The sequence below is a fragment of the Herpailurus yagouaroundi genome, unplaced genomic scaffold (assembly GCF_014898765.1).
Source record: "Herpailurus yagouaroundi ecotype Mexico unplaced genomic scaffold, PumYag 246, whole genome shotgun sequence".
Taxonomy (NCBI): domain Eukaryota; kingdom Metazoa; phylum Chordata; class Mammalia; order Carnivora; family Felidae; genus Herpailurus; species Herpailurus yagouaroundi.
In genome coordinates, this window is record NW_024412463.1 from 11,227,171 (window position 1) to 11,238,591 (window position 11,421).

At 59.2% G+C, this 11,421-nt stretch overlaps 2 protein-coding genes across 4 annotated transcripts in view; one reads left to right on the forward strand and one right to left on the reverse strand.

The window, feature by feature from the left end:
- The window catches only part of LSM14B (LSM family member 14B), a 10,745-nt gene extending 7,684 nt beyond the window's left edge, over positions 1-3,061 (forward strand). For all 3 annotated transcript variants that reach the window (XM_040459835.1, XM_040459834.1, XM_040459833.1), the window contains 3 exons: positions 98-248; positions 2,002-2,187; positions 2,771-3,061. In XM_040459835.1, the coding sequence (XP_040315769.1) occupies positions 98-248; positions 2,002-2,173 (323 nt within the window). In that variant the 3' untranslated portion in view covers positions 2,174-2,187; positions 2,771-3,061. The remainder of the gene's footprint in view (positions 1-97; positions 249-2,001; positions 2,188-2,770) is intronic.
- A 2,513-nt stretch (positions 3,062-5,574) lies between these two features.
- Positions 5,575-11,415, reverse strand: PSMA7 (proteasome 20S subunit alpha 7). The gene is made up of 7 exons (XM_040459847.1): positions 11,238-11,415; positions 8,939-9,065; positions 8,262-8,386; positions 7,401-7,523; positions 6,822-6,941; positions 6,202-6,264; positions 5,575-5,785 (listed from the first exon to the last, which is right to left on the reverse strand). Exons 1-7 carry the CDS (start codon positions 11,331-11,333, stop codon positions 5,693-5,695), a joined length of 747 nt encoding a protein of 248 aa, XP_040315781.1. The 5' UTR covers positions 11,334-11,415; the 3' UTR covers positions 5,575-5,692.
- Between the last annotated feature and the right edge of the window lie 6 nt (positions 11,416-11,421).

The window sequence follows — 11,421 nt, forward strand, 5'->3', positions numbered from 1 at the left end:
CCCCCCCCCCCCCCCATGTGCTTGGCCTGAGGACAGCTGACCAGGGGCCCGCCCTGGCCGAGGGAGGCATCACCGTGTACTCTGCTTCTCTCTGCAGATGACAAAGCTGAGAAGGGGGACGAGAAGGACCCAGCGGTGGTGACCCAGAGTGACGAGGCTCCTGCTGAGGAAGACCACCTGGGGCCCAACTGCTACTATGACAAGTCCAAGTCCTTCTTCGACAACATCTCTTCTGAGCTCAAGACCAGGTCAGGGGGCCTGGTGAGGGGGCCGGGCTTGGGGCTGGCGAGGCCTGGATGAGCTGGCAGGAAGAAACTCATTCTGCCTCAAAACTCCGGAGTCTGGGCCATGCTCTCTTGAAGACCAGACTCCCATCTAAGTTCAGGACAAACCTAAGATCCTCCTCCTGTTTCTGCCGTGTGAGTACACCGGTCCCGGTGGCGCCAGCAGGTGGCAGCGCGGAACCCCTGACAGTCACAGTCACCTGAGGGTCGGACCGAGGTCCGGCCTCCGCTTCCATCTTGGCTCTGCTACTCTTCTGTCCACTGAGGCTGAGTTCGGCACCATGCTCCCCAGCTGAGTGATGGGTCGTTCGGTCACACGCCGCCTTGTCCTGGCAGCCGACCCGGTGGCCTGAGGCCCTTGCTGCCTGCAGCAGCTGGCCTGCGTGTTCGGCTCCCGACTGCTTGAGACTGGGGACCTGGGCGTGCAGTTAGAGCCCCTGGAGACTGGTGCTCAGAGGTTACCCTGCGAGCTAGACGGTATAGAAGGGGCAGGCACAGAAACCCGTGTGCACTCATTCCGCAAATGGAGTGCCAGACACGCTGCTGGACATCGAGGGCACAGCACACGCTAGGGCCCTGCTGTCCTGTGTTTCAATCCCGGCAGGGAAAGTAGAGAGTACGTGTGCGGATAGGATAGAAACGCATCCGGGCACGGGCAGGAGGAGGCTGGGCAGGGCCTGGTGGGTGGGGGGGGGGGAGGTAAAGGTAAACCGAGTACGGAGGTGTCACACCGTGTGGTGCTGGGAGCGCTCGTGGGTGGACGGAGGAAGCTTCCGCACACGGGCCGCCTGCCAGGCGTCTGCTGCACGCCGGACCAGAGTCCCAAGAGAGGCGGTCAGGGATGAAGGGGGCGCGTGCGAGCAGGGCGAGTAGGTCACGGTGACGACCAGCTTGGGTACCGGGAGCTGTGGGCGGCTGTCCAGGTTGGAGCTGGGGGCGGTGCCGGTTGACCTCTACCCTGTCTCCGCTGAGGATGCCAAAGGCAGGCAGAGGGGCCGGTAGCCCACCCGGAGGCCTGTGCGGTAGTCCTGGGGCCTCGGAATCGGGTGGTGGCGGCGGCGGAGGAGAGCTCGGCTGCTGACTCTGCTTTGCAGGGGGAGCGGACCGGGTTTGCTGACAGGTTGTGAGGGGAACCACGATGACCGTCGGGGTTGCCGGGCTGGGCGGGTGGAGGGTGCAGCTGCTGGCTCTCTAAGCGAGGCCAGGGGGGCAGTGGAGCGGGAGCTCTGTGCCTGTAAGCGGACGTGGGGCCCTCATCTGGGACACAGAGGTGGGTGCTGGCCGCATCCTCAGTACGAAGGGCGCTGGGTGGTGCGTGGTGTCATTGCCGTGGCCCCACCGTCCCCAGGGTGTAAGCCTCATATTCTTGGAGATCCCGCTCCATCTAGCCCAGCCCTCTTCTCACATACTAGAAACTTCTCTGTGGAGGGAGGTCTCGGAACCTGCCTGGGCACTGCCTGGTGTCACGCACTCACCTGTCGATAAAGGCAGGAGAGTTCATGCTGGGCAGCCCCGCCCGGTGAGCAGCAGACCCCGTTGGCAGTGTGGCCGGGAGCACCCGCAGGGTGGTCTCTCTGGCTGCGGGGTCCTGACTGGGTCACCCCCTCTGATGGCTCCACCTGCCGGTCCTTTCCCCACACCCCCTCCCTGTGCTGGCTCAGGAAGCTGTGACCGGATGCCGGCTGCAGTCGGTCTCATGCTCCTGTCTGTGGTCCAGTTCTAGGCGGACTACGTGGGCCGAAGAGCGGAAGCTCAACACGGAGACTTTCGGGGTATCGGGAAGGTTTCTTCGTGGCCGTAGCTTCAGGGGTGGATTTCGAGGGGGCAGGGGCAACGGTACAACCCGCCGCAACCCAACTTCCCACCGAGCTGGGACCGGCAGGGTGTGAGGATGGGGCCGCAGGTGAGTGACGGAAGGGGGCTTCTGGACCCGGTGGTGGGAGGGCGCTGGGGCGGCACTGCCTGTGGGCACCCTCCTCGGGAAGAGCTTAGGAGCCCTGGAGCCGGCGGCTCTGGCTTCCAGCAAGAGGAGGAGCCTGCGGGAATTGGGGCCGAGATGAGGGCCCTGGCCCTCTGAATCACCTGGGGGGCTCCTAGGGACGGCAGGCCCCCCGAAGTGCGGGTCCGGGTGTGGGGGCTGGGCGCGTGCTACTGCAGTGTGGTCGGCCAGGACTGCCGTCACCAGCTGGCCTCCCTGCCCCGCAGGGACCCCCAGGTGCGCATGAAAAAGTCCCATCCACCTGTGTGCCCCGTGGGTCTGGGTGGGCAGTGGGCTACAGGTGTGCCCAGTGTGTACAAAGGTGATTTTCATGGTTGATGGGGACTGGAAAGTCTGGGGAGCCCTGGGCTGACTGGGGTGGGAGGGAGGCTGAGCACCCTCGTTCTCCCCAGGACCCTGTGTGCCTGGCTCCTGCCGGGGGGGGGCGGGGGCTGCCGAGTGGGACGTGCTGAGCGTGCTCACGTAGTGTCCTGTCCCTTTCTCGCAGGTGCCTGCAGAAGCAGCACAGAAACGAAGCTGTGTCTGAGGTTATCGGAAAACGCTGCACTTACTTGGGAGACGTGGGTCACTTTGTTTACCGAGTTTGGAAAATTTCCCGTACTACTACTTATGTTTTGGACTTAATTGAACTTGGACGTGGTCTGAGTTAGAACCACTTGTTTGGGGGAAGTATTCGTGGGTAACCTCTTTGAGGTATCTTGGCCTGTCTTTCCTCTTTAGTTGCACACAGCCTAATTCTAAGGTTTTGGTATTTTGGAAAAAGGTTTCTAGAGCAAAAGCTTGATCCTCACTTTGTGACTTTTTTTGTGTGACAGCTTTGACTTTTTTAAAGTGGAGCCAAATCTCATTCGGCAAACATGGCAGCCAGTTGCATCTTTATAACCCAACTGGCCTCTGGTGCTGCTGGCCTGGCACCCCCCAGTGCCGTAGGTTGGGGTCTCAGGAGTCAGGCAGGGCCAGCCTGGGGACGTGCGGGGGTGGGTGGGCCTGGGCAGGGAGAGTGGGGGTGTCCCACAGATCATGTTGTAGAAGCAAACCAGACAACCCTTACATCCAGAGCCGTGATGTCAAGGTTGAGGGCTGGTGGGTGGTGGGGGCTAAGTCCTGGAGGCTTAGGAAGGGGTCCTGAACGTGAGCTAGGAACTGTTGCTCAGAGCCTGGCTTCCATACGAATCAGGGTTGGGGACCAAAGCCCTGTGGTGTCCCCACCCTTCCTGCCCCGTCCCTGCCATCCCCTGACCCAGGCCAGTCACTGTTGGACTCTGGCCACCGTTCAGTGTCTCATCCACTTGGAAACGAGCCAGTCTTTTTTGCGAGGTCGGTTGACCGAGAACATATTTCTTCTTGATTGTAAATAGTTCTGTGTTTTTGTTTTACATGTGGGTGGAGGGAGGGTGGGGAATATAAATTTGTTGCATGAGTAAATGGGTCAGACCTTTAGTATAAGCATGCGCCCTTCTGACGGACAGGGCATTGTGTTGAACATAAGCACCTTGGTAACTAAACCCCTTTAAATAGCTATAAAGGTTTTAGTTCTGTATTGATTCAGTTACTGTAAAAGCTTGGGTTTATTTTTGTAGGACTTAATGGCTAAGAATTAGAACCTAGCAATGGGTTGCTCTGTTGGAGTAATGTAAATTGTAATTATAAATAAACGTGCAAACCTTTAAAACTTTCTTCTCTGCTCTGAGAGTAAAATTGTTCTGTTGGTTGTGCTGCTGGAGTCCTATCCTGTCTGCCGTGCCCGTCCCGAGGCAGGAGCTGTTCAGGCCTCGCGCTAATAGGCTCCTTGGCGACATCTGCTCTCGAGTGACGTTGACCCGGTTGGTCTGGGTAAAGGGCATGAGCCAGCCCGAGTGTGCAGCGGGCCAGCTTCCCAGAACAAGGGGCTCTGCTCTCCAGACAATGGGACAAGAGCTGGTTCTAAAAGCTCTGTCCACAGTAAACCTGCTTGGGAGATGCCTGCCCCCCACCCCAGGCTGCTTGGAGCTCCTCCTGTGTCCTCTGTGCCCTGTGGCCTGTTCCAGGGCTGGACCCCGCACCATCCAGAACAGCAGACGTGGCTGTTTGGACTTGAAAGCGCCCCGCATCACTGAAATGGGTTTCTGGGGGTCTTTGAAAGGCCCGCCCCATCCACCGGGTCACTGCTCCCTCGGTGCCTGCCTGTGGTTCCGCTGGGCCCAGAGCAGGCCCAAGCAGCAGGGGGCTGGCCTGCAACGGCACGGCACCGTGGTCAGTTTCACAAGTTCTCAGCAACCTTCCTTTTTGGGGGAAACAACTAACATCCTTGGCCAACAAAAAGTTAAAATCTCCCATAGTCAGATGCAGGTAGCCCAAACACGAATCCTTCACGAAGTAGGTGACTCAGCGGTCGCACTAGGCAGGTATTTCCTTTAGGCGATCTAAATATAGTCCCGTCACAGTTTACCACAATGACTAACTTCACTACTGACGCTCTATGCTGACGTTTTGACAATTCTACATTTTACACCAAGCTCAAAACGTATCTGGGCGTGTTTACTCCTTTCTAGATCGAATATATACGTGCCATTCAGTGAGAACCCAGCGAGGGAAGCTGCAGACGGAGGTGGGAGCAGCGCCCTGGAATCCCAAGGGTACAGCTGGCAGGTCAGCCGGCCCAGGGACTCAAAGAGCCCTTTGTGCCATCGCCCAGTGGGGCAGGGAGGGGTGCCCAACGGTGGTCCTGTCACCAGGACTGGTGGCAGAGCTTCCTGTGAAGCTGTGAAGCTGCAGGGGGGAGGGCGAGGCTGCTGCTGGCTGGAACCTGGAAGGGCCATCTCTGGCGGGGGAGCAAGCACAGGGGACAATCAGCACCAGGAACTCAAGGGAGAACACACAAGTGCGAAGACTTGATCTAGGGAAACCAGAAACGACTCGTTCTGAACACGGCTGCTGCTCTGTGGGATCCTGAGTGAAAACCAACTGGGCGCCACGTGTTCCCTGACGTGTGTCTGTCAGGAAGGAACAAGGTCCGTCTGCTAGCCCCTCTGGGAAGAGAAACTCGGGAGTCTCGGCGTCTGTCTCTAATGCCGCGCGCCTGTCTACAGCAGCCGTCACGTTTGGCGTGCGCTCCTAGCACTGCTGGACTCCCAAACCAAAAAGTTGGACGTCCCTGGCCCGCCACCAGTAGCTTGGCGACTTCGAGACTGGCGACAAGAGCACAGAGGAGAGCGCACACTAAGGAGAGCGCTCAGACGCAGCGAGGGGAAGACCCCCTTTCTACAGAGCCGTCCTGATTGCACCCAAGAGACACACGCTCTGAAGAAAAGGTTAACAAATAGGAAGTTTATTGCAGGACCCTTGGACAGTAGATGAGTGGAGGGAAATGCCTATGTATCACTTTGAAAATCCATGATTTGAATTTAAAAATCAATTCAAGATTTCATCATCATGATGCTTTCTTCTGTTTCTTCTTTTCGTTTTCCTCCTTCTCTTTCTCAATTTCAGCAACATACTTCTCAATTTCTTCAGGATTTAAAATCTACCAAAGAAAGTTTACAGTTAGTCTCCAAAGCACACAAGGCACCAGGGAACCAGCACCCCCTCTCCCCTGGGGAGGAAAGCTCTGGGGCTCCGGCCACATGCACCTCACAGCAGCTTCTAACAGAAAAACTAGGGTGTGCGTGCCTGATCCGGGTGACACCGGTCAGCTTGCCACAGGTCTGCAGCAGCTTTTCAATGTGCCCAGCAGCCACGCGAGCCCCAGCCTCCCCCGGAGACCCACACGATGATGCTTACTCTTCCACTTGTTTGTGGGGAGCCTTGGGAAGAAATCTCCTGGAGCACAAGCGCCACCGGAGTAGGGTCCCTGTTCCCACCCGCCCCCCCCGCCCCCACCCCCACCCCATCCCTGGGGATGCTCCAGAGCGAAGGACACCAGACGACCTCAGTGATTACCTTGAGGGGTTGATCACGTCTCATGACAGCCAATTCAATGTTTTTGCCGCCAGACTGAACCACCTTGGAAAGCAAAGAATAAGGCCAGGTGCCTACCTGCATGGCACCGGCACCACCCGCCCCGCCACCCCTGCTTCCACACGGCAGCTAGGCTCCCAGCCCCCCTGCCCCCCCCCCCCCCCCCCCCCCAAGCCCAACAGCTGGACGCCAGCCTGGCCTTCTGGCCACTCCCCTGCCTCTTTGGCTTTACTTGCCAGCATCTCCCAAGTGCTGACAAAGCCCAAGGCCACAGCTCCCAGCCACTAGTCCCCATTCTCCTCATCCCCCAATCTTAGCAGCGGTGTGCTCTGAGTGGAAAGTTCCACACCTGCTGGCTCCCGTCCTGCCTCTGCAGCTCCTCACCTGAGCGTGCCCTCGGACCAGCAACTCGGTCCTTGATAGCCCCAGCCGCATGAGGGAGCTGACAGCACCGGGGCAGGGCCCGCCGAGCAAGCCCTGGGGCGCCCAGCATTACCGCCGGCGGCCTCACCGCCCCCGCTCCTGCTGCCTGCGCACAGCCGCCCACTTCTGTGCTGTCCATTCTGCCCAGTCCAAGCACCAGATTTCAAATGCAAACGTACTTCCAGGAGGGCCTTGATAACCAACTTAATGGTCAGGTCGTCTGTCTCGATGGCTTCGTCAGTGTAATTCTTCTCCAGAAACTCACGCACGGACTTGGCGCCCCGGCCTATAGCATTAGCCTGAAAGAGGAATGTGTTCTATGGTGCGGGGCACGGCAATCCAGAACCGGCCCGAGGACAAGACCGCAGCTGCCTGGGCCAGCCGTGTCAGAGGCAGCCTGGCCCCTTGGTCCTGCCCTATGGACTCCTTTCCCAAAGAGCTCTTTGGAACTGGTGCTGATCCTCAGCCACGAGTGGGATTCTCCTCTGTTACCGAAAGACACACGGGTGACTGTGCTTCGTGCCACATACCCCCACTGCTCCCTATCCTTGGACGTGGTCTCAAACAGCAACGTCTAATGACTCCTTCGCTCTATCAGCAGGAGCGTCACAGAACAAACGGGCAGTGAGGACGCGGGCACGCGCACCCGCAGGGCACGGCCTCCTTACACCAGCAGGAGACCCGGTACCTTCCGGTGGCCTCTGCAACTTTTTACTGGCGAGACCGCCCGAAGACCCTCCGTTTTGTCAGGGCCTCACCTTCCAGGCATGGTACGTGCCCGAGGGGTCCGTCTGATAGAGTCTGGGGGTGCCGTCAAAGTCGAAACCCACAATGAGGGCGGAGATGCCGAACGGCCTGCGCCCGTTGCTCTGCGTGTAGCGCTGGCAGGAGAAGGGACATGTTAATGCCTCAGCACGAAAGGCCCCGTGGAACCCACCCTAAGTCCTCTCTCTCTCCCTCTCTCTCTCTCTCAGCACGAAAGGCCCCGTGGAACCCACCCTCAGTCCTCTCTCTCTCTCTCTCTCTCTCTCTCACACACACACACACACACACACACACACACACACACACACACACACACACACACACACGGCGTTCCCAACAGCTGAGCCTTCGCTGAAGAAATGGAGACATTCAAGTTATCTGCAGTTCCAACGATGAGGGACGTGAGCCCGGACTGCTCAGCGGTCCTCCTTCTCTTGTGCAGTTTGGCTCAGAAAGGTGTGCAAGACCTGCCCACCACCGAACGCATCGTAGAGCACAACTGAGACCGCTGGAACCACTCTGACAACACACGCGCTTTGGCTACACACTTGACTTTAAAATGACAGCACGTCACCAGAGGGTGGAGGTGGCTCTCAGCTCCTCCCAAATGCTTGGAAGCCAACCGTTCAGGACATCAAGACAGAGACTATCACGTCCCTTCAGAAACGTGAATTTGGACCGTCCCACGCCACTAAACGCAAACAATGCCACCAAAGTGGATAACCTACGGTAAGTTACATTTGCACAAAGATCGGGACTATGCGTGGAATTAGAGCAGTTTTCTGATTCCCCTAAAGGGACCTCTGCAAACAGGTACACACAGGTACCAGGAACTACTGTGGCGGGATGCCCACCTGCTTCAGACTGGCGATGTAGCGGGTGATGTACTCCACGGTGACTGGGTCCTCCACGGTCAGCCGGTGGCTCTGGCACTCCACCCGGGCCCTGTTGATGACTATCCTCGCGTCCGCAGTGAGCCCTGCAATAGCAGAAAGACTGCCACCGGAGCCACGCCTCATCGGCTCCCATCGGGGACGGCACAGGTCACACGACCACAAGGCAGTTCCATACTCCAGCCAGTCCTCTGAAACCCAGCTCTCAGCTCATCTGGGTGATGGACGCCGGGGTGATCATCCTCTGGCTGTGCACAGAGGCCTCGGACAAGACACGTCAGTCCCTAGGTTAGTTTACGTGAATTGGGATCTTGCTAGAGTGGACCCGCACGGAGGAGCTCGGGAAGCCACGAGAGTGCCCGGGGCACACAGCATGCCCCACAGCAGGGAACTGTGGTCGGGGAAAACCAGGCTCGCCAGGCCTGTCTCCAGACTGTAACTGTGATCCAGTCATGCGCCAGCAACAGCAAAGCCTCCCACCCCCGAAAGCTTTGGTGAAGCTGGCAAAGGTCCCAATCGACTCCTTTTAAATGACTTTAGTTTCCCCGCTTTCTAGATCTTCCAAAAGCCAACCCACTGAGACGGCCTCCAAAGTGCTAATAAGGGCCTCTGAGGACCAGGGCACCGGCCCCACTCACCTGCGAACGCCATGCAGACGTTGTCATCCAACGCGCAGATCTTGCGGACGGTTCTCTCATCCTGCAGTTTGGCCACTGATTTCTTCTCCACGCCCAGAACAACGATGTCCTTCCCTCGCACGCCGACCTTCAATAAAAATCAACACGGTGCTTAAGAAAGCAACGAGAGGTTTTGCCATCAGGCTCAGGGCGCTTAGCAGATGGTAACCGGGACCTGCGAACACCCTGGGGGTGGGGGCCCCACGCTTCGCAGATCACAGATACTGACCCATTTCTGGCAGAGCTGGCCCAAGTGTCACGACCTGGGCGCCCACTCCTGTGCACTGAACGTGAAGTCTCAATTACAACACAGTAACTGTTGTGTATATACCTTCAACCGGGAGAATCACAGAGACACATGCAAGGCTTTTAAGCCTGAGATCCTGACATTCGAGACAAGTGCCCCGAAAGCAATGTTTCTGTAGCTGTGAAGCATGTTAAAACCCACGCTGGGGGCACCTGGGTGGCTCAGTCAGTTAAGCATCCAGTTCTTGGTTTCCACTCAGGTCATGATCTCCCAGTGGCTTGTGAGCTCGAGCCCCCGAGTCGGGCTCTGCGCTGGCAGTGCAGAGCCTGCTCGAGATTCTGCCCTTGCCCTGCTCACGTGTGCACATGCTCCCTCTCTCTCAAAGTAAAAAAACATCGAAAGGACAACACCCACCCCCCCCCGCGGGCCCCGCCCCCCCCCGTACCATGGCACACCTGTGCACAGCTCTGGGGAAGGTCTGGTTTGCCCTCAAGTGGAAGGACAACTCTTAACAACTCTTCCCAGGAATTAGCTTGCTCTCTGCATATAGCAGATACTGTACAGGAGAGGAGAGCGTATCGGAAACATGGAAAAATCTCCCACTGGCCAAGTGATCCCTCGACCCCGTCAGGGCAGGAGCGGATAGAAATGGGGCAATGCTCCAAGGAGCAACACGTCTCAGCCCAGAGATCTCTCAGCCGAGGCACTGCAGGCCCTGGGGCTGCCCTGCCCCCCTCTACCCCTAGATGTCAGCTGGCAGCACTTCACAGGCAAAGAAACAGGTCTGCACCGGTTGGCAAACACCCCTTGGGGCGCAAAATCCCAGCCTGTGCCCCCCACCCCCACCCCAGCCCCAGGCCATGGTGGAAAAACACTGATCTGTGTTTCTGACTTCAAGGCTCTTCATGCTCTTAGGTGACCCTCCAGGTTCCCCTGGGAGAAGGGAGCCAGGCTCAGAGATGCTGGGAGGATTAAGCAAAGCCACCCTGGCTGGCCCGAGGGAGTACGGGGGCCAGGGAGTGTCCAAGCAGCTCCTCTCCCAGTGCTCTTTAACCCGAGTTGGGCCAGAAGATGGATTTTGGACCTGAATTTCAGAAGAGATTCAGGAAATGAAAGCACTTCATCGCCCGGAGCTGTGTCCTTTTTCTCTGTGCCCGCGAACCTCCGAGACGGCAGCAGGTAAGAGGAAAACCAGTAACACCAGGAAACAGACCCACAGGTGTCTCAAACGCATCCCCCATCCAAAATTCAAATGGTGGCCCAAACGTCAGATCTGTGCTCAGATGGCAGCAGGAGAACGATCGCCAAGCTGCCCGACCCGGTGGAGGGCTCCCGGTGGCACCGCCGCCCCTGAGAGCCTGCTTCCCTTTGTTCCTGAAGCGCACCTGGGCTTCCAGGACCACTGCCGTCCCCAGTGGGGAAGTCCCCCGGCCGGGACCGCAGGGGTGCGGCTCACCTAAGTTGCTTACGGACATGAAGGAGTCACCGAGCCAACAACGACCCAGCCCTGCTGCTAGGCGCCCGCACCCGCGCCCACGGCCCAGGGCCCAAGCAGGGCCCTGCAGGGTGACCCGCCAAAATGGCCGTCCCACGGCCGCTCAGACACCCTGGAGACGCCCGAGGGAAAGAGAAACCGGTACTCCAAGGCTCGCGCTCACACCGAGCGCGCCGGCCTCGCGAGCGCCCGTGCGAAGTCACTGGCACACATGTAGCACTGCCACCCTTCGGTGAGAACCCACCGGCAGGAGGGCAGTGGCCCCAGACTCTCCTGCGCCCGCCTGCGCGGCCGTCCCAGCATCCGCAGGTCCCAGACGGGCCCCCGCCCCGCTTCCTTCAGCGACACCAACGATCCCGGGGCTCCACGAGAGCCGCCCGAACAAAGCGCATCCCTACGGCGGAGGCCGTGAGCACGGGCGAAGCCGGGCCGACCCCGGGAGCCCGGCGCGCACCAGCCTCCGCCGCCCCGCTCTCGCCACCCGCCCCGCACGCCAGGCCCCGCCGGCCGCCGCTCACCGCGGTCGAGCCCTTCTTCACGGCCTCCTGCGCGTACTCCACTTGGAAAAGGTGGCCGTCGGGCGAGAAGACGGTGATGGCGCGGTCGTAGCTCATGCCGGCGGCGCGGCGCGGCGGCGACGGCGGAGCCGGGGAAAAGCGCACACTCACGGCCGCGCGGCCCGCGATTCACGACGCCTCTGCT

Excerpts from the sequence above, each read along its gene's own strand:
- PSMA7 (XM_040459847.1), bottom strand. The coding sequence starts at position 11,333 with ATGAGCTACGACCGCGCCATCACCGTCTTCTCGCCCGACGGCCACCTT. Across the intron at positions 6,942-7,400 it reads GCACGTACCATGCCTGGAAG|GCTAATGCTATAGGCCGGGG; the intron begins GTGAGGCCCTGA and ends TTCCTCTTTCAG. Across the intron at positions 5,786-6,201 it reads GACGTGATCAACCCCTCAAG|ATTTTAAATCCTGAAGAAAT; the intron begins GTAATCACTGAG and ends TTTCTTTGGTAG.